Below are 19,346 nucleotides of genomic sequence, written 5' to 3' on the forward strand. Positions count from 1 at the left end.
CTGCATGACTTCATGCAGAATACATCTCACTGAGTAGAACTTTAGCCCATATCACCCCTTTGAGTCTAGGCACATCTTTTGGATGGGATCTGTGGTCTTGATTTTAACACTATAAGTGATACTGGTAATCACTATAATCAATATCATTGTTGCTGCCATTTGATTTCACATTAGTCAGTTAAGAAGCACTTCAACATTATCTAAGGTTCTCCCTGCCTTCCCACCAGTTCCTTTCATATCTGTAGAGCTGAATAAATAATTACAATAGGGAATTCAGCAGGTCTGCCTCGGCTCTCCCCACCTTGGATTGTATTCGTTACAACTGTGCTACTGAATCTGACCTGAGGCATCAATAGAAGAGCTACCATCTTCCAGAACCCTGGATTCTGACATTTAAACATAAGTATGATATTTACATTAATGTATCTCTGACAGCACTACTCAGTCCTATAAGGTGATGACCTAACTCTCTTAATACTTCTAGAAAAGCAAAGAAAGTATATTTAAGCTCTGTGTACTATATATGTTACACATTTACCTACAGGCAGATCTCACACACTGACATTTTAAGACCTTAATTAAGGTTGATTTATTTACAAATGATATGTTTTCAACTCTCAGAAATGATGTATTTAATGTTTTATTTTTAAACACAATTAAAAAATAATATATAAATATATACATACTGCAAATGCAATACAGATAACAAATTCATTTAAGCCCATTTATGCACATTAGTGACACACCATGTGGCAGAAAGACTAGGACTACAAGAAGACCCCTTGGCGATTTATTTTATATTAAATCCCTAATGGCCTCTTCTCATCTTTGCAAAAATATGCACAAAAGTCCAGACTATGCAGCCACTGAAATGAATGGTTATTTATTTGCTAAACGAGAACCCTATGTTTAATGTTCCTTAGACATAAGGTAGTCTGCAAAAGTCGCATTCCTACAGCTCCATACATCATTTATTTTACATACCCTAACTTCTCACAACAGGCATCAGAAAAATATTTCCGAACAGCACTGCCATTGTAAGTTGCTGAGAATTTTGTTTCCAATTCCATTACTGCAAGATTAAATGTTACCACGTTTACTTGGGTTTTTTTTTTCCTTTTGTTTTTGCTTTTAGCATTAAAAACAAATTCATGGACCAATCTGATGCCATTTAAAATATGTTTGTATTTATCCTGAAAGAAAAAAGTTCTCAAATACAAAACTACAGTCCGATCATTAGAAACAACAAAAATTCAACCCTTCGAAAAAATACATCATAGTCTCATTTAACTGTGTGCTGTAGTCCACCTAGTCTAACATATTTGAGGTACTCCAGCTGAGACAGTTACTTGCTTTGCTTTACAGAAGTATTTAAAAAAAACCTCTTCATAATAAGCACATAAATTTACCAAAATAAGCATAGTTGTACACCATATTGCTACTAGTAATACAATTTTAAGACATTTTGCAAAAATAGTCTGAAAATTAATTCATCTCTCTGAGATCAGACTACTTGTTCATTAGGAAGTAGATCCACTAGGCTCCCAAACAGTTCTAAATTTTCTAAGTTAGACTTGCTGTAACAGCCCCTGTGAGTTTTTCTAAGATGCACAGCCGTAAAGAGGGACCCTGGTGCGTGAGTCACAGCCTTCCCTAGGACAGTCCTACTCACTGTGCCACCATGAACTTGCAGGTCATTTTTCTGGGGCAGCTCCATGCATGGTAGCAGCTTCCAATGAGGCTCAGACATTTTCTCTAAATCTCTTGGTTGGCACCCGTTTAGAGGTGGCTCCGAACTTACCATACTAAAAGGTTACATAAATTGTACAGCCTGTATGTCTCAACAAGGCTTCAAAACCAGCATTGCCCATTGCCATTGTATTATCATGCAATAGTATTTGTAGTAATTATGAGCATTAACTTACAATTGATGATGTGACTTATTCACTATGAGCACTTCCTTCTTTATACAAAACCAAACAATTTGGAAAACTGTATCATTACTAATAAAAATAATGGGGTTTATAGCAACATATCTGACCAAACAGATCTCAAGACTTCAACTACATTACCTTCACAGCACATTTATGAAATAAAATATTAGTATCCTCAGTGACAGAAGGGAAACTGAGACAACAAACAATTTATCTAAAATAAGAAATCTGCGGTAGAGAAGGGAAAGGCCAAGACTGGGCCAATAAGAGCATTTCAGGAATGGAGGATAAGTCAGAACTTACTTTTAAAAAAATTAGAAAAACTTATCATAAAACACCTTTAAGAACAGCTTAGAATCATTTAGGTATGTGCTACTGAGGTGTGGCACTTGTCAGAGTATCAAACTTACTGCTCTTTGACTGTCTTTAGTACTGTGAAATGATGACTGAAATCAGAGCTTGAATATTCAGCTACAACACTTCCCCTCCTCATGATACACACCAAATGCAGCAGGAGATGCATGCCTGTGGACAGCATACTCTACCTGCACTAGGTATAATCACATAATCATCACCTTTTTTCATTGCAGTATCACCTACATCATAGAACAATAAATGCTATCAGACTGTTGAACCAAAGCAAATAATCAAGACTACAGAAAACACTTTGATGAAAGACGCTTTTACAAATCTGTTCATTTAAAAAACAACTTGACCTTGTGAGGTTTCTGAAGAAGTAAACACATTAGAGATCCAACACCTGCAACAAAGCCAAGCCTTGCTTCATGTTCCCTTAATGTTTAAGTATTGGCTCCAGAGCACTTTGTAGATGGATAGCAAACTGTAATCATTACTATTAGAGAAAATCCTGAAGTCTGTTAAGGTCTCTATATTTTCTGAGTTCATAACAGAAATCTAAACTGAGTAGAGACTCAGGTCCAGACAGTTTGTTTATAATTCCAATACTGGCGAAGTGCAAAGTAACTAGCACAAAACATTTTTACAGGCCACCTGCTTCACCATGGTGCAGACCATACTATCCCTGGCTGCTAACGAGAACAAGGCAAAAACTGTCCTGTGTTGGTCAAGCCCTGTAAATCACAGAGTTCAGAAAACGCCTGAACGAAGTGCAGTAGCACAGCAAATGCAAAACTAATCTCTAGCCCAACAGTGAAACTAAGGGCCCCTTTGGTACAAAGCGTGACTTTGTAAACATTGTAACAAAAAAAAAAAAAAAAAAAAGGCACATATCCAAAAAAATAGCTCTTTCTAATGCAAACTATTCACAGTGGTACAACAGAGTGCAAACTGTTGAGATATGTTGAGTTCCAGATAAATCCCATCACAAATGCTAGTAATAAATTCCTTAATCAAAAATTATCTAACTTTTGTAAAACTCTGATCATTGTTTATTCTCTTTACATGCAGCTGAACCTCCTTTTTCTTCCACAATGGCCTCTAGATATGTCCTAACAAAAACAGCTGTGAAAGTTATTGCTTGACAGTCAAATCTTGACACTCCTTGATCCACAGCATGCCAGCACCAAATGCTATACAGTTACTGAAAAGAGTATGAAAATTTATCAGCTTTTAGGAATATGAAAACTTACTGCAGTCAAATGTATTTTGTGAGTAGCAGCAAAAAGAAATACGTTTTAGGGTGTGATTCATTTAGTTTGATTGCAAAGTAGTAATTGTGTTTAGAGTTACTGGAAGCTTAGATTTGTAGAGCAAAAGGTCTGCACTCTATATAGTCTATTAAATAAGATTAAGAGTAAAATAAATAAAAAGGATGTAATGCTAAAGCTAGCTCCTAATCACCAGCCCAGTATGTCTACCATTCACTAAATAAAAGACAAAGGTTCCAAACCCTATTAAGAATTTTTTTAAAATCCCATTTCCTCCTCATGAGATTTATCTTACAACACTCCTTCCCCATCCACTTTTCTCCCAACCTTAGCAAAATTTTCAGGATCCAAATTAGGGTTGATAAAGTAGTTTGGTGGTTGGTGAAGACTGCTTGTCACTGAGAAACTAATTGGATTCTACTTCATTTCTTGACATTTTGCTACACATATTGTGTGTATGCAAACTGAAGAAAGCAGAAATCTGTGGATAATTATCAGCTCAATTGCACCAAAGACGCCTTCAACCTCAGAAGCACCTTATTTTTTTGTAAAATGAATCACAAAAAACATTTTTTAAGAACTCTCATGGAAAATAAACAATTAAGTATTCAAATGATTAATATCATCTGAGGTTAAAAAAAAGTTTCAAAGCTACATGCAAAAGCACAAGAAGATGACTTATTTTGCATGTCAACTACTTAGGAATGGATGACTTCTGGGTAAATTGTCAGATTGTAAATTGCAAAGATATATTATGTAAAAGTGCCTCTCTGCTGCTGAGATTTGCCTCAATCTACCTCCTTTCATGATTAACTAGTATATGAGTATGTAAACTCTCATCAGAAGTAATACTGCTATTGCATATTCACTCAATGAACTAAAATATTTTCACATAGCAGCCAGTACTATTTATATCTACTTAAATTATATAGCTATATAGTGTATAGCTACTGAAATCCGTAATACAAATTGTCTCGAAATAATGATACAAAACATACTACACAGGACTTTTCCCTAAGCAGTTATAAAATGCTTGGGACTGATCAAGAAAGAAAATCTAAGCAGCCTACCTCAGTGATACTCATTAAGACAAATCTACAGTTTTGATCCAAAAAATGCAAAATCCTAGGAACTTCTGCCTCATCTAGGTTCTTTTATTTCTACCAACATTTTCATTTAAATTAGGTCAGTCCATATATGTGGCAAAGATAACTATCAAACAAGCTAGATAAATTCCACCTTTACTGGCAAAGCAAAAAATATATGAGAAAAACAGCCACTTAATGAGTAAATCTGAAAGCTTGCTTGGCAATTTTGGAGGAGCTGCAATTTATAACCAAAATAAACTCTCTTTGACAGCTTTCAGGATAGGTTTATAGAAGACACACAGCTGAGAGAGTGTTAGACCAGCTGTATAAATTGTATGTCTTGTTGCAAGCGAAAGGTAGGACAAAGTCCTAGCCCATAACTACCTATTGAAGTATGGGAGAATAACTCACACCTTCAATTCACCCAAAGGCTGCAATTTGCCACTGCTATTGTTTTAACACATCAAGGTATAGACTTACCAGAAGGAATAATCTTATGCATAGTAATGAAAGTCAGACCACAAATAGCTATTGCATTTCTCAAAATTAATTACATCAGTGAAAATTCTGCTCACATGTAGTCTTGAGAAAACAAGTGGCTCAAAATCTGTTAAGACTGTTTTCTTATGAAATGGGGCCATATACCTACTATTTTGTTTAGGTTTCCTCTTACCTCCAGCGTCATGTACACAGTGCTAATTGCTACTTTGATTTCTCCATCTGAAAGCTCCTTGAGATCCTTCAGCATAACTTCTTCAATGCTTATGCCTGTTTGAGAAAATAAAAAATTTCAGTACATCTACAGCTGAACAGACACAATAACATGAATTAAGAGCACAGTTTGAATCTTAATGTAGAGCCTTCTGGATTTTAGGACATCCTATGAGAAAACTAAGACCAGCATTAATACATCAATGCATGATGTTTCCAGTGGTATTTTTTTAAGCAAGGAAGTGATTTAAAAACAAAGAGCAAAGGCTGAAGAATTAAGTCTCTTGCAGTGAAGTTGTGTGAACACTCACATTTTTGAAGTGCACTAAATTCTAGTTGTTGATGAATGTATACATAGTCCATCCTTATGTCACTTACGTGAAATACTTCCGGAAGGAGTAAGACAACAAAAAGCACAAATGTTATGTTATGATATTTATAAAATACTCCGAGGCAAAGCACTTAAGATATTTTGAAAACACAGTCATTCAACCTTTCTGATATCCCAAATTGATACCAACACCAATGGGTTCTTTCTATGTAAATCAAATAGTGAATAAACCAACTAGATGCATATGTACCATAGAAATGGAAGTACATATTATCATCAGCAGACTGTAAAATTGTAATTGCTTCATCTTGTAACCAGATGTGTTATGCTTAAGTGCAATATATTGCAAATGCACATGACTAAGTCCCTTTAAGGGGTGATGTCTGTCTAAAATACTATAAAGACTCTTAAAATAAATATATATGCTATATTTTGGAACATGGTCATATGACACCATCAAAAATACAGACAAAACAGCCAAATATCTGTATAAACAAAGCTCTGTGCCACCTACTTCAGTGTAGACAGGCACCTAAAATGTCTACAGAATCATAAAGCTTACCTGCACAACATTCAAGAACGTGTTCGCATAAGTGATTTTTAAGAGAGAGCCAAATACACACTTAAGCCAAACAAATGAATTCACTCTTTACTGTTCCTGTATAGAGTCCAGCTACTGCACTCAACCTAATGACAAGATGAACTGGCTGCTGTTCATATATTTATTATATTTATGAGTCTGGCCTATTAAAAATATTTATATGTAGCCAGTAGTCTTTCTTGTGGGATACAGCCCACTGAGCCTCAAATAACCAATGAATTCATGAATTTAGGCCAGTAAATCACCATTTCTGTGTGAAACTCAGAACTTTTTATGCTGAATTGTCCTAGTATTGCCTGGAATACCAAGTACATATAGCAAAATATTCATCATGTTCAACGAACTTCAGAAACTCATCATCAACCTACTAATACAAATATCACATAGACGTATGCAGTGCTAAATATGTATCTTGTAATAAATAACAAACAGCAGCAATAAAATAAAAAAGGGGTCTATCAAATTGCCCTACTCATGTGAGTATGTAAAAATGGGTTGACAATCAATGCCATGCATATTGAATCTGTCTACTATGTACATTTTTTCAAGTTTTTTATTGGAAATTAGGGTAAATCACATGGGTCAAGCACATGAGGAAAATTACTAAACCATCTTTCATAGCAACTGGTATCAAGCTTAGCACCAAATTCAGCAAAAGCCACTTTGATTGGGTCTCTCCAGTCCAGGCTGCATTTGGTTCAGTTCTGAACTTTAATTTCTTGACTGACTTCCAGTGTAACTTCAGGAAACTACCAGAAGACTTACAGCCCTGAACTAATTTAGCTTGCAAACTCATTGAAGGAAAAAGCCAAGGAAGCAGCACCTCAAATCTCATTCCTAACCATCAACGGGGGCAGCCATCTCAGGCTGAAGGTCTGAATTCAGATAAGAGAATTTTGAGAATGGGTGGATATAGAAGGATAAAAATAGATTATCAGCCTGCATGGACTCTGTGCGTACCTGATACATCTAACAGAGAAATATCTCAATACTTCAGTACTCACTTTCAGTAATGACTTGGTAGCAGATGTCATTTAACAAAGATAGTATAAAGTGTGAAAAAGTTAGTGTAACAACTTCTTCAGGATTTCAGAGCATTTCTTCACAAACTTGTTATCAATTTTGGGCTCAAACACTCCCAGTTTTGATCACTGAATAAATAACAAATGTTTTCAGTCTTTTCTAGCAGAAGGAAATGAAAGAGAAATACAGTTCTCCCCCTGCTTCCTTAACCTTAGTCTGAAGTCAAATTCACTTTATCTGTACAGAGCCTTAATAGTTGAAACCTCAATAAATTTGGGAAGGTTCAGAAGATAAAATCCATTCCCATACCATGTAAACAATTGCAACACAATTCCTGCACATGGGCTGACACAGTGGTTAGGCCATGTATTGGGTCCTGCTTCATCATGACAAATATTTAAAATATACTTGTAAAAATAAATATGTGAAATAAATTAATGTTTACTTTATCTGTAAAAACAATATAAGACTATTTTAGAAGTTCAGAAGCACAATTCCATGTTTCAGAATGTCAGTCCCTTAATTCAAAATTAACTACCATTACACGTAACTGTCAATGAAGAAAGCTCTCCTGTTGCAACCATACACAACAAGCCAACCTATTCAGATGCAGTTGCATAATTAAATTTATAAAATATCTTTAAAATGGAAACAAATTGCATTACCTTGAGGGTTAAACTGAGTATCCTGGAGAACAGAGATAATTTCCTCCCGTGGGGGCAGATCTGGAAACTTTTCCTCCAGAATTGACAGCACTTTCTCCTGCTGCTCTGTAATTCTCTCAGGCTCCAAAGACATGCACTTGAAGAGAATGCTTCCTGAAACATTAAAAGACAAAAATCAATACCTCCTGTAAACAGCAAAGAGGTACTAGAGAAACAAGAATGTTTACTTCATCGCCATGCAAGTCCTTTCTTTCTTGAAGCTTGTTTCCACTGATGAGTTCACTGAATAACATATTAAATGCTGTTCACACAGAAAATCCTCCTAACATGAAGATAGTTTCTAAAATCTGAACTGGGTGGCCTGTCAGGGCCTATGTTACAGCTAACTGGCTGCTCCCAGTACAGTCACAGTGTGCAGCATGTTTGCGTAGGTCTAACACAGTTCTGCAGTGTAGCCACTAGCTAGCAGTAGGTCTCAATGGGTCTGAGCAAAGCTGTTGCTCTAAGCATTAACCAAGAGAAGACAGTCTGAAAGCCTGGAAACAGTAAATCCATACTGCTAACCGTCCTTCTACAGACATAGCAATGAACTGCTAATATGCACAAGCAATATACCAAAATAATTAGACATAACATCACCCAAACCCAAAGAAATAAAACAGTTTTCATTTCAATTATACTTTTCAGAAAATGATGGGTTCTGTTATATTGCTTTACTTCATAAATGCATCCAGTGAGGATTTCTAATGACAATTATCCCCAATAGTTTTTTTAAATCTCCTTGAATAAAACTTACAAAGGAAGTTTCAAATAACCTTAGAAATATGAAGTAACATGAGTCATTGGCCATTTCAGTGCAACGGACTCTAGTTGATTCCATGCCAATGAATACAGAAAAAAAAAAAACACAGCACATTCAGCCAAAAAAAATGACACATTAAATTTTAAAAGTTAAGAGAAACATAGTCCATTAAATAATTGCATTGTAATTGGCATGCTCTTACAAGACAGAAATGAGCTTGACATATTTTCAGACAATAATGTACTGCATATATTCCATCCTGGATGTTAAGGTTCCTTGTGGGTTGAGGACTTAAGGTCACCCTTTAACTCCCAGAAGGCTGGGATCCCATTTATTAATACATGCAAAGATAACCTTCACTACCAATTACACACACTAACTTAAGGATAATAAGTTTACACATCAGCATTGAAATTATTTATTATTGTATAGCACACAGGGATTTCAAACAACAGTATAACCCTATTGCACCATCCTACATCCATAAGGAAACCAGTACAACAATGTTTAAGATAGTTATTACAAGTCAAAGAGAGTTATTACAGCCAAGAGATGGAAATAAAAACTTGCACACAGTCACCCTCTCTCTCACTAGACCAACTAGAATAAGAATTGCCCTCACACATCCCAACATGACATGCTGATCCCTCAGCCACTGAGGCACAAAGATAGGTTCATACAGAATAATGCACCAGTGATCAGCAGTCTTGAACAGCAGTATAGATTCTCTTTTTAGACAAATACTGTGTGTATTAAATAATCTCACCTGGGAAACATGATTCAAATACACAACAATTATTCAACATACTAATACAAGGGATAAATTTGGCATAATGTGTTAACACAGAGACATGGTAATAAAATATACACACCATAAATATTACTGTAGCATCAGATATTTACTGAAATCAGTTTTACTGATAATTAAGTAAGAACTAGAACATTAAAAACAAAAATGAAATGGACTGATACCTATTAAATCAAAAAAATCCTTTGAAGGTTGGTTTTTAAAAACAGAAAAGTCAAAAACTATACCTACATAATACCTGCTTGTAAATTAATCTTATTAAGAGTAATGCTTCACGAGCCAAAAGTTGTCCTCCATCAGATGTTAAATTCTGGAAATTCAGAAATAAGAATTCCATTCTGGGTTTCTGTTATAGATATGATAACTTCCAATATTCTGTTAATTCTCAGCTGTTTTTTCTTTGATTTACGTCAGTCTTATCATCATTTTAAGACAATGTTCCTGCCCTATGTGATAGTACTAAAAACATTAAAGAAATACAGACTGAAAAAAATCATATATAATGGCCCAAATGCTCAACTTTTCTTTTATTTTGAACATCATAAATTTATGTATGCAAAACAAGGCTCCGTAATGAGCAGATTTCAGATGTCTCTCAATAAATAACTGCTATATCTATTCATATTTGCAAGATAGGCCTATTTTTTAAGTCTCTTCCATATGAAGCAAGTTTCTCAACCAGTAGCCTTCAAGGTTAATTCATCTAACAGCATCCCTTAGTTGCTCCCACCTCCAATCAGATGACAGTACCTGTGCTACTCCTGCCCCTACCCTGGGAAGGGCAGTGACCAGAATGACTCATCTGGCCCACAGCTCACTCCTACCTCAGAGCTGCACCTGGAAAATGGTAGCTTAGGGAACAGGTTACATGAATTATTTTAACAATAGCAATCTTCTGCTTTTTCAGCACCCTTCCTCCCCACTGCCCAGGAGCAAATAGGGGTTTACCCATGCAGACAAAAAGGAAATGAGACACTTGCAGAAAGTATTGAACCTACAACACATGCTCAAAGTCATCACATGGTTATCTGCTGGACAGAGGCTGTAGCATACCCCATTCAGCCTCTCAGCAGCACTAGAATGAGACAGCAGGCTATCCATCTGCATAGGTCTTCAAACAGAGAATGTGTCAAATCTCTAGCAAAATGGGGGCAGAAGGGGGCGGAGGGTGTGGAGGGAGAGGGTGTGGGAGAAGCAGAGAAACCCCGAACACAAACGTACTGGAAAATGCAGTAAAATGAGAGGCATGAGCTGTATACCCAGTCAAGCTCATCACTTCCAAAGTCAACATGGCATCAGTCCAGTTTTGGGTGTATCTAATTGAACAGAAATTACTATTATATGCAGCTTCTGATTCATTTTAATTCCATATACTACATATCAGTTCAGCCTCATTACAGGACTGATTACAAATTGAACAATAACTACACTACTCAATCAATTCTGGATTTCAGCTAAGCTGTAAGATGAATGCAGAACTATATCCTTCCTAAAATATGATAAAAGCTCAACCATACAACAATAATCAAATGGAAACAGTTTCTGAGCCTCAGAATTTGAGTAAAACATTCTTTTCTTTGTTTCTCACTGAACCAATTCCCAAACTATTACAGTAACATAAAATAGATTATAGCCTTTTCTTCTATTTCAGTATTCAAACAGGTGATGATCACATCCAGAACAGACACAACTTCTGTGTAATTCAGGGCTGGGCCACCAAATTAAATCAACCAGTCCCAGGCCCAGGGTAGTCCAGGCTTTCTAGGACCAAGCAAAAGGGTATAGGGAGGCATGACAGAAAAGGAGAAAGAAGGAAGAAGAGAAAGTGTTTCATGTTTCTCCATGTGCAGGAGATCATGAGAACTGGCAGCAGAAAGCAGTGATTACACCAAGACAGGGTCTAACAGCCAGGTCAGGATCTGGCTGTGATTTTGACAGTTGGCTCAACCACACCAGTTACGCAGCACTGAGAAATCCTCTTAACTACCTGTTTTCTAAAATAGCACATGAATTTCTTTCACACCACAACAGTTCTACTATACTGTTCCAGCAGCAATGTTTCTGCTAATAAAACTAGTTTAAATCTCCTAAAAACATGGATTGAGGAGAGGGGACTTGTACAATATTTATTTCCCCAGTCAAAAGCAATGGAAAGATTGCTTAGGACATACCATGGCAGCCCACCATGCATTTCTATTGGTAACAGTTTGGATCTGTCTCTTGTTGTCATGTGTATGACAAATTCTGGATTTCTTCAATGGGAAGGTCAGTCTTGGATTCGATCTTACCTTTGGTGGGACACACACATTACTGCATAGTTATAAAATCAGAGAGAAGTCACAGAACTGTAGCAGTGTTCAGACATGCAGTGTACTTCAGCATCTAACAGGAAGCCTTGGCCTTTCGTTATTCAGTTCCTCTCAGGGTTGACCTCTTTGCATATTTTGATAGGTATGACATTTTCCAGCGAGATAGCAAACTTAGTGATTCAGGAATTTATCACTTAATACAAGAATGAAATGTAGTCTTTCCTGAAATAGTGCCTCAACATAGGCAAACGTCTTTAAAAGTTTTTTTTAAAAGCTATTTCTTTCACCTGTCACAGCAACACTGCAGTCCTTGCAATTGACAGCTTTTCTACTAAGGTGAAAGGAAGAGAAGAAGCCTTCTCGAATTAACAGGCTGTCAGCAATCCCTAAACTCAACATTTATTCTTCCTTCGTTCTTTAACACCATGCTTGTCAGCAGGAAAGAGAGGTCTTTTCTGCACATCGAGACGCTGGACTCCTCAGCATCTCTGTGAGGACTAAGATCCCAGCTAGTTTAGAAAAACAGTTTACTCAAGGTACTTTTCCTTGACCAAAGGTCCATAGTCCATCTAGCCATGTGCTCTGTTGTAAGTACCCACTGTAAAAGAGATACATGGGCTCAGAAATCTCCTGCAGACTTTACTGAGTGCTGGTGCAACTCCCCCCGGATTTCTGAAAGCATTGCAGAAGCTGTTCAGTCTGCTGACAAGCACAGAAAGACAAAAAAGAAATACGTAATAGGTAATACAAGATTCAAAGTTATTTCTTGTGTACATCACACTGCATTACCAATATCTTTTCCTAGGGAAAGGTCACCAGAAAATAGGCTAGGCCTCTTAAAAAACAACATGCATTTTATTCTTTTTGCAAAGCAGTCTGGAAGTGAAGCACTAGTTTTGCCAAAAGCAATTGTTGTGCATTAATATTAAACATGATCTAATGAAGGCAGAAGTCGTTTTGGGAAAACATTAAGAACAGCACAAGCATCTCCTGAATGATAAGTCTGTGGTTGAAAGGAACAGTACAATGAAAATACAGATGTCTCTCTTGTCAAGGTTTTGTTCCATGACCTGGAAATAAAATAAAAGGATAGGGAAAAGGGGAAAACTAACAGTCCCTCATGGAAAGACACCCCCCTCCCAAAACAAAACAGAACAAAAAACCCACCCAAGCAAGCAGCCTTCATGGTAATTAACAGGAAAGTCACAAAGCTGGAATAAAATGTAATCTTTCAGGCAAAAAAAAAAAAGTTGCCTCCAAGAAAACTGTTTCTATACATAACAAGAAAAATATCCGTCCAAAAAGCTATAGTGTTTGGTGACATTTAAAATGTTCCCTTCTTTCCTGCAAATATATTAGGGATGCAGTTCATGACCAATTAGGGAACATGTGAATCATCTGACTGATATACAAGACAGAACAAAAATATATATATATTGGCAACCATCCCAAAGTCCTTAAAAGGGCATTTCTTAACATTAGCCTGAGCGGCTAGAATAACAAACTAATCTTTACTGAAAGTCAGACTGCACCAACAGGGCACAAAAAGGCCTCAACAATGCAACACATAACCAGCAAAGGCAGATTCACATACAAATATTGTGTTGTCTTGCTGTAAATCTGTATTTACATGTTGCAGTCTGCACCTTGTGGCATCCTTCAGGGCTCTGTACAAATAAACATAAGGAGGCATTTTTGCGAGTGCGCTGACCCAAGGTACCTGACAGTGAATGCTTGGAATCACATCCTTGCCAGCTGGCTGCAACAAAAAATGTAATGATTCAGCAGTTTAATGGATCTTGAGTTTGGCAACAGTCCCCTTGTAAACATCTCTGGGGAAATAAAATAATACAGGCCCAAGACTCTGGCAGGCTTTATAATTGTTTGCTTCTGGCTCAAAGCCAGGGACAGGACAAGCTCTAACTTAAGGCAAATATGACTATACAACACTTTGACTCTCAGAGCAGGTTTTATTCAAAGCCCAAGGGTAGAATTAACTTATAGCATGTCTGAAGAGGAGACAAAGACACCAGGAAAGCATTCAGCTGAAAAAGAAAGTCTTTAAATTTTAAACTGACTAAATTAATAATGCTCAGTTTTGCATGGATGCATCTTTTCTTGTGACTTTCTTTTTTTTTAGACCACAGAAGAGCAGGTTAAGTTTGTTCAAAGTTGAAATACGGCTGGTTATAACACTATAAACATCCGCATTTATTATTGAAATTAATAAAATTGTTAACACACTGTGAGGAAGAAGAAATCTGAAAAAGAGAAAACAAATGAAACTGTCACAACCACTATATGATAATTATTAAGACGCGAGATATTTTATCGTCTTAGAAGCCTTATAGCAAAATACTCACTGGAAGACCAAATTAAAATGAAAGGCAAGCATTCTCAACTCAGAGACTCAGACTCAGGGGCTAAGATCCCTCAGCTGTTTTATAAAAAAAAAAAATCCAGATTCTTAGTACTTTGACATACACTTCAGTCCTCTGCTCCTGAACTTCCCCAAACTGATACATACAGACAATACAGTACACGCAATACAAAAACAATACAATAGCATAGCAAGGTGGGAAGAACACAGGAGGAGCCTTTCCATTGGCTCTACACCCACGAAATATCCCCAGAGTACTGGGCAATCCTCCTAAAGTGAAATACATCCAGCCCCTAAACACACACTCACTGGTGATGAGAACATAGCAGCCACACCACCCTCCAGACCATGATATGATATACCTCCTTTTATTTTCTATGCCCACTGCAGAGACAGATTTCAAAACATTTTAAAGTAATTTACAGACTGGGATTTGGCAAAAGACCATAATATATACAAAAAACACAAAAGCTGGACTTGAGTAGGTTGTATTTGATCTTTTACTTTCAGACTGATGTGTTTGATCTGCCATCACATACATTTATAGTAAAAAAATATATATTTTAAACTATCAAAAGCAGTTATGGGATTCACTGACTTCTCTGAATTTGCAATGGTAGGTTCTTATGTGTAGAAAACCTTTTTTTTTTTATTATTAATATTATTACAAGAACCACAACAGAACTTGCTATGTTACTTAACCTTCTAATACCAACTGTGTTACTGGGAGAAGTAGAAAAAAATCAAGTCATAAGTGCAGCTACCATTCGTTAAGCTTTGCTGGCCACTTCTCATACCATACAGAAGCAGGAAGGCAGGTAACCAAAAATCCACCAATTTTAGCAAACACCTGCTATCAAATGCAACAGTTCATATTAGCTTATTAATTTTTCTAAAAAAAACAGATACAATCTCCTTTAAAATTGGATGTGTAACCTCTAATGCAAACACTTTCAACACTTTCTCTAATAAAAGTACCATATTTTAACTTGGATGCAAACTAGAGGGCCAAAACATGCTGACACTAACTACTGTATATAGTACTTATATCATATATGTTTTTGTTTACTATTCAAACCACTGCCTCCCGACATTTTCCATCATCAAACAGGTATCCTAAGAGAATCTCAAATGCCTTCCTAGATTCTGCCACGAAAATCAATTATTATGTTGGTCATTTGCCTGGATTCCTAGAGAGCTACTCAATAGAAATTTAGAGTTTACAAAAATATTTCATGGTAGGTTCACTAGAGCTTATTAACATGGAAAGGTTCTAAAAGAGTGGGCTGAATCCTGTGTTATTGTTAACACTTCTTCCATGAAAATTCAGAAAAGGCTTTGAACACATTACCTTTTGTACTTTCTCAAAACAAATGCATTAGTTTAGCTAATCACAGGATCAGTACAATGACAAGCCAGGAATCCAGTAGCTCCTGAAACCTAAGTGTAGGCAAGACTTCATAATCCTTATTAAACATGTCTACATTCATTTCTCAAAAGGAAATTTAACAGCTACATCAGTTTAAACCTATTGCCTTTAAAATTCAGTAAGCAATAGTAAAATTCAGTAAATAGCTCAAAAGCAGCAATCAGTTCTTCACAACTTCAGTTTTATTTTCATTAAAGAGTTCTGCTGCAGCACAGAAACTCAGGAAACTAAAACATGAAGACACAAATGAACATACTTCTAACTGTTGAAGTCCCACCGATTTATACTGTACTGGGCAAATAATACAAAAGAAAAGGAGTGTCTAATGAAGATTTGATTAAAACATTATTAAATAGCAAAAGTTTCACATTGCACCACTAAAACATGATTCTATACAAATTATGACGATCAAGAGAAGCTTTAGCATGTAAGCATTAGATTCCCATCCATATTGTTGTCCACAGGCAGGCAGAGGCGAACTGTCAATATCGTACAGCCCCTGGAATCGAAGCTAGAACTGCACAGCTATTCCAGCTACCCAGCTGGTATGTCGACAGCTCCATTTAATATTCTTGTCTAGTGATACAGCAAAGACCTCTCATGCCTATTTTTAAATGCACATTTTTAATATTCAATATAATGTTACTCTTTAACAAACTCTTTACTCCCTGCTTCTTTTATGAAGCTTCCTGTGGTCTTTAAAGGGATTGTTAACCAAAGAATGGATCACACTCTTTCTGCTTGAGCAGATTCAGAAACACTCCATTAAACCTTTCAGTATTTAATATAAAGAGTAATCTCTCACCTCTGAGGAGATAAGCCAGTTGCTGAGTGATTAACTCTGGTGCCTCCTGAAGAATCTCTTTTACTACTAGAGAGGAAGAAGACGCTTGTAACTCCAGGTTGCCGTCACATTGCTCATCTGGATTGATGACTTTGACAATAGCTGATTCCAAACTTTCATCCTCACTATCAAGTAAATTTAAAAATCATATATATTTTTCTTTCCAAGTGCTTGATCTTTAAATATCCCAGTACACCCTTGTTAATTATTTGGGTACTATTAGAAGTTAACAGTCAAACACTTTAAAAAAAATGCCAGACTGTATTACTAATGTTATTTTTATTCAAATTCTGCTCTGAGGCCAAAAAAAAAAGCCATTAACTCTTTCACAGCCAAGTCCTAAAACTGTAATTTTGGAATGAAAAATTCACAGTGTTTTTATTGCTTGCTATATCACTAAGACTTAAATTTTTACATTTTGACTACCAAAAACCTTTTTAAAATTATAATTACCAAAGACTATTTATGTGTGTACTGAAAATATCACTCTTTATATAGGGGAGATATGGTATTTTCCCCATTGAATATTTTGGCTACCTGCAAAACATCTTTATTTTGCATTTGCTCAGTTTCTGTTTCTGCTTATAATACAAAGCCAAATTACATCCAATAATATAAAATGCAAATCATTATTCTTTAGAAGGAAGAAACAGAGACAACAATAAGTATAAAGCAAATCTTACAAATAATTTTTACTTTGCAAAAGTGAATGACGTACTGAGTTGACCGCAGTTGTTAAAGAATCAATAGCTATGAGATTTACTCATAGTTCTCATTTTAGATTCTTACTTATTTTTCTTCGAGTCTATAAACACCTCAGGGTAGGAGAGTGCATTTTGGGGGGTGGAAGGGAGGAGTCTAGCAGGACAGCTATGCTATAGCACAGATAGAATGTTATTTACCATAAGGAAGGAATATTATCATATTTATCATAAAGGAAGTCCTAAAGAGAGTTGGAAGTAAACAGTATTCTCCACTCTAGGCAGACCTTTATAAAGAAACCCTCTCTAGAAGATTCACCCTGGGCTTATAAAGATTCCCTCCTAAGGACAAGGAGATGGAATATAGTCTTTCACAAAGCAACTCTGAGCCTTTGGCACTGAGGACATTTTGAGAAAACTGCTGCAGTCTGTAAGGACTGCAATAACCTAGCAACCAAACAGAAATGCAAAGTCAAACCAAGCAGAATCTTATACATTGCTAAATGAATTTGTAACACATTCTATTTAGTGCTTAAGTTTTCTTTAAAGACAGTGTTTTCTGTATTGTATGTCACAATTAAACTTTTATCTACCCTTAGATAGATCTTAAGAGCAAATACGGAAGTGTTTTGCCCACCTCCAGATCAACATGATAGTCTTTTACCTTTAGTGAAAGCTAAGAAGCAGAAAAAAAACCTGCTCTCTTATTTACTGGTCACAAGAAATTTTAGGACTATTTAAACTAAATTAAAATATCTAATCTAAACTCTGGGAGGACACAAGGTAGTTAAAAAAGGGACCATCAAAAGTGATGGAAAGATGACTACTTTTAGTTTGGTGCATGCATTGGACATAACAGAAGAGAAAATATATCTTAAGGGTTTTTTTTTTGTGATTCCACAGAATAGCAACAAGGACAGCATAAATATCAGTGAATTCTTACTCAGAAAAACTTTAAAATAAAATTTTTAAAATAACTCAGGCCCAAGTAAGCTATCTTGTTGTATATACAATGCAATACCTTGTCAGCACGCTGCTGTTTACAAGCGTTAAAGACAATTTCCCTTCAGCATTCAGCTGATGCAAATTGATTTCATCTCGGAAGATATAGAATGACTCTGGGATATTCAGCTCCTCCAGTATAAATCTTGTCTCTGTGAAATAGCTGAAGTCTCTTCTTGGTATGTTCAACACTGGTAAGCAAAGAACATCAGGAGGGCTGACCTGTAATGCAGGTGCGTATTGGTCAGAGTTGCATAAAGTAAGACCTGTTTTTCATTAGGAAGACATTTTAACAGTCTGAGCAATTAGAAACAGTTTGAATTTTCCATTCAATATTTCCCCCTTTTATTTCAGTCTTTACAAAGCAGAAACAACCATCTTTCACTTCTTTTCTTGTTCTTCTGTCTCTATGTATATCCAGCAGAGTTGTCAGGAAACTAGGAGGGAAAAAGTATATGCGCAGTTTTGAAAAACTCACTTCTGTTTTTCAGGAAAAGATTATGTTATCTTTAAAATTCTGTAAACACAAACTGGTAATGTCTGGGGTCATTGGACTCCACTATCTAAAGCCCTGACACCCCTAATCAAACTCTGTCTTTCAAAACTGACTGGTCCTGCATTTCTGAGAGTGGATGAAGACACAGATCTATCAACATATACACTTAGACAGTGACAGACTTAGACACTTTACTCCTGTAAATAACCTCCTGATCGAAGTCAGCCAAGACCACTGACTTCAGCAGGGCCAGGAAGCCATCTTCTTGATCCCACTAAGCTTTTCATAAAATGGGGAGAAGACCTTTACATTCTTTGACTGTGATTGTTAAGACAGCAAATTCTTCAGGTCACTGGCTGTCTTTCACAATATCCACATTCAGTGCTTAGCATACCAGGACCTATCTCAGTAGGGACTTGTGAGTGCAACTTTAAATACTAATAAATAACAAACAATTAATAGTGATCCACCCTGCCCCCAACAGTCTATTAAAAGCAGTGACCTAAAGATCTGTGATTTGTATTGCAGGCCTTAGGGTGTAATCCATTCCAGTTCTCAGAAGACTTGCAGGAAATCTATGCATTGCTTAAATCA

General features: G+C 36.3%; 1 protein-coding gene across 1 annotated transcript in view; it reads right to left on the reverse strand.

The window, feature by feature from the left end:
- Positions 1-19,346, reverse strand: part of PRUNE2 (prune homolog 2 with BCH domain) — a 143,527-nt gene that overhangs the window by 89,123 nt on the left and 35,058 nt on the right. The window contains exons 4-7 of the mRNA XM_067316050.1: positions 18,276-18,478; positions 16,515-16,678; positions 7,982-8,134; positions 5,324-5,418 (exon numbers count right to left, since the gene is read on the reverse strand). Of these exons, the coding sequence (XP_067172151.1) occupies positions 5,324-5,418; positions 7,982-8,134; positions 16,515-16,678; positions 18,276-18,478 (615 nt within the window). The remainder of the gene's footprint in view (positions 1-5,323; positions 5,419-7,981; positions 8,135-16,514; positions 16,679-18,275; positions 18,479-19,346) is intronic.

Source organism: Apteryx mantelli, chromosome Z, assembly GCF_036417845.1.
Source record: "Apteryx mantelli isolate bAptMan1 chromosome Z, bAptMan1.hap1, whole genome shotgun sequence".
Classification (NCBI taxonomy): domain Eukaryota; kingdom Metazoa; phylum Chordata; class Aves; order Apterygiformes; family Apterygidae; genus Apteryx; species Apteryx mantelli.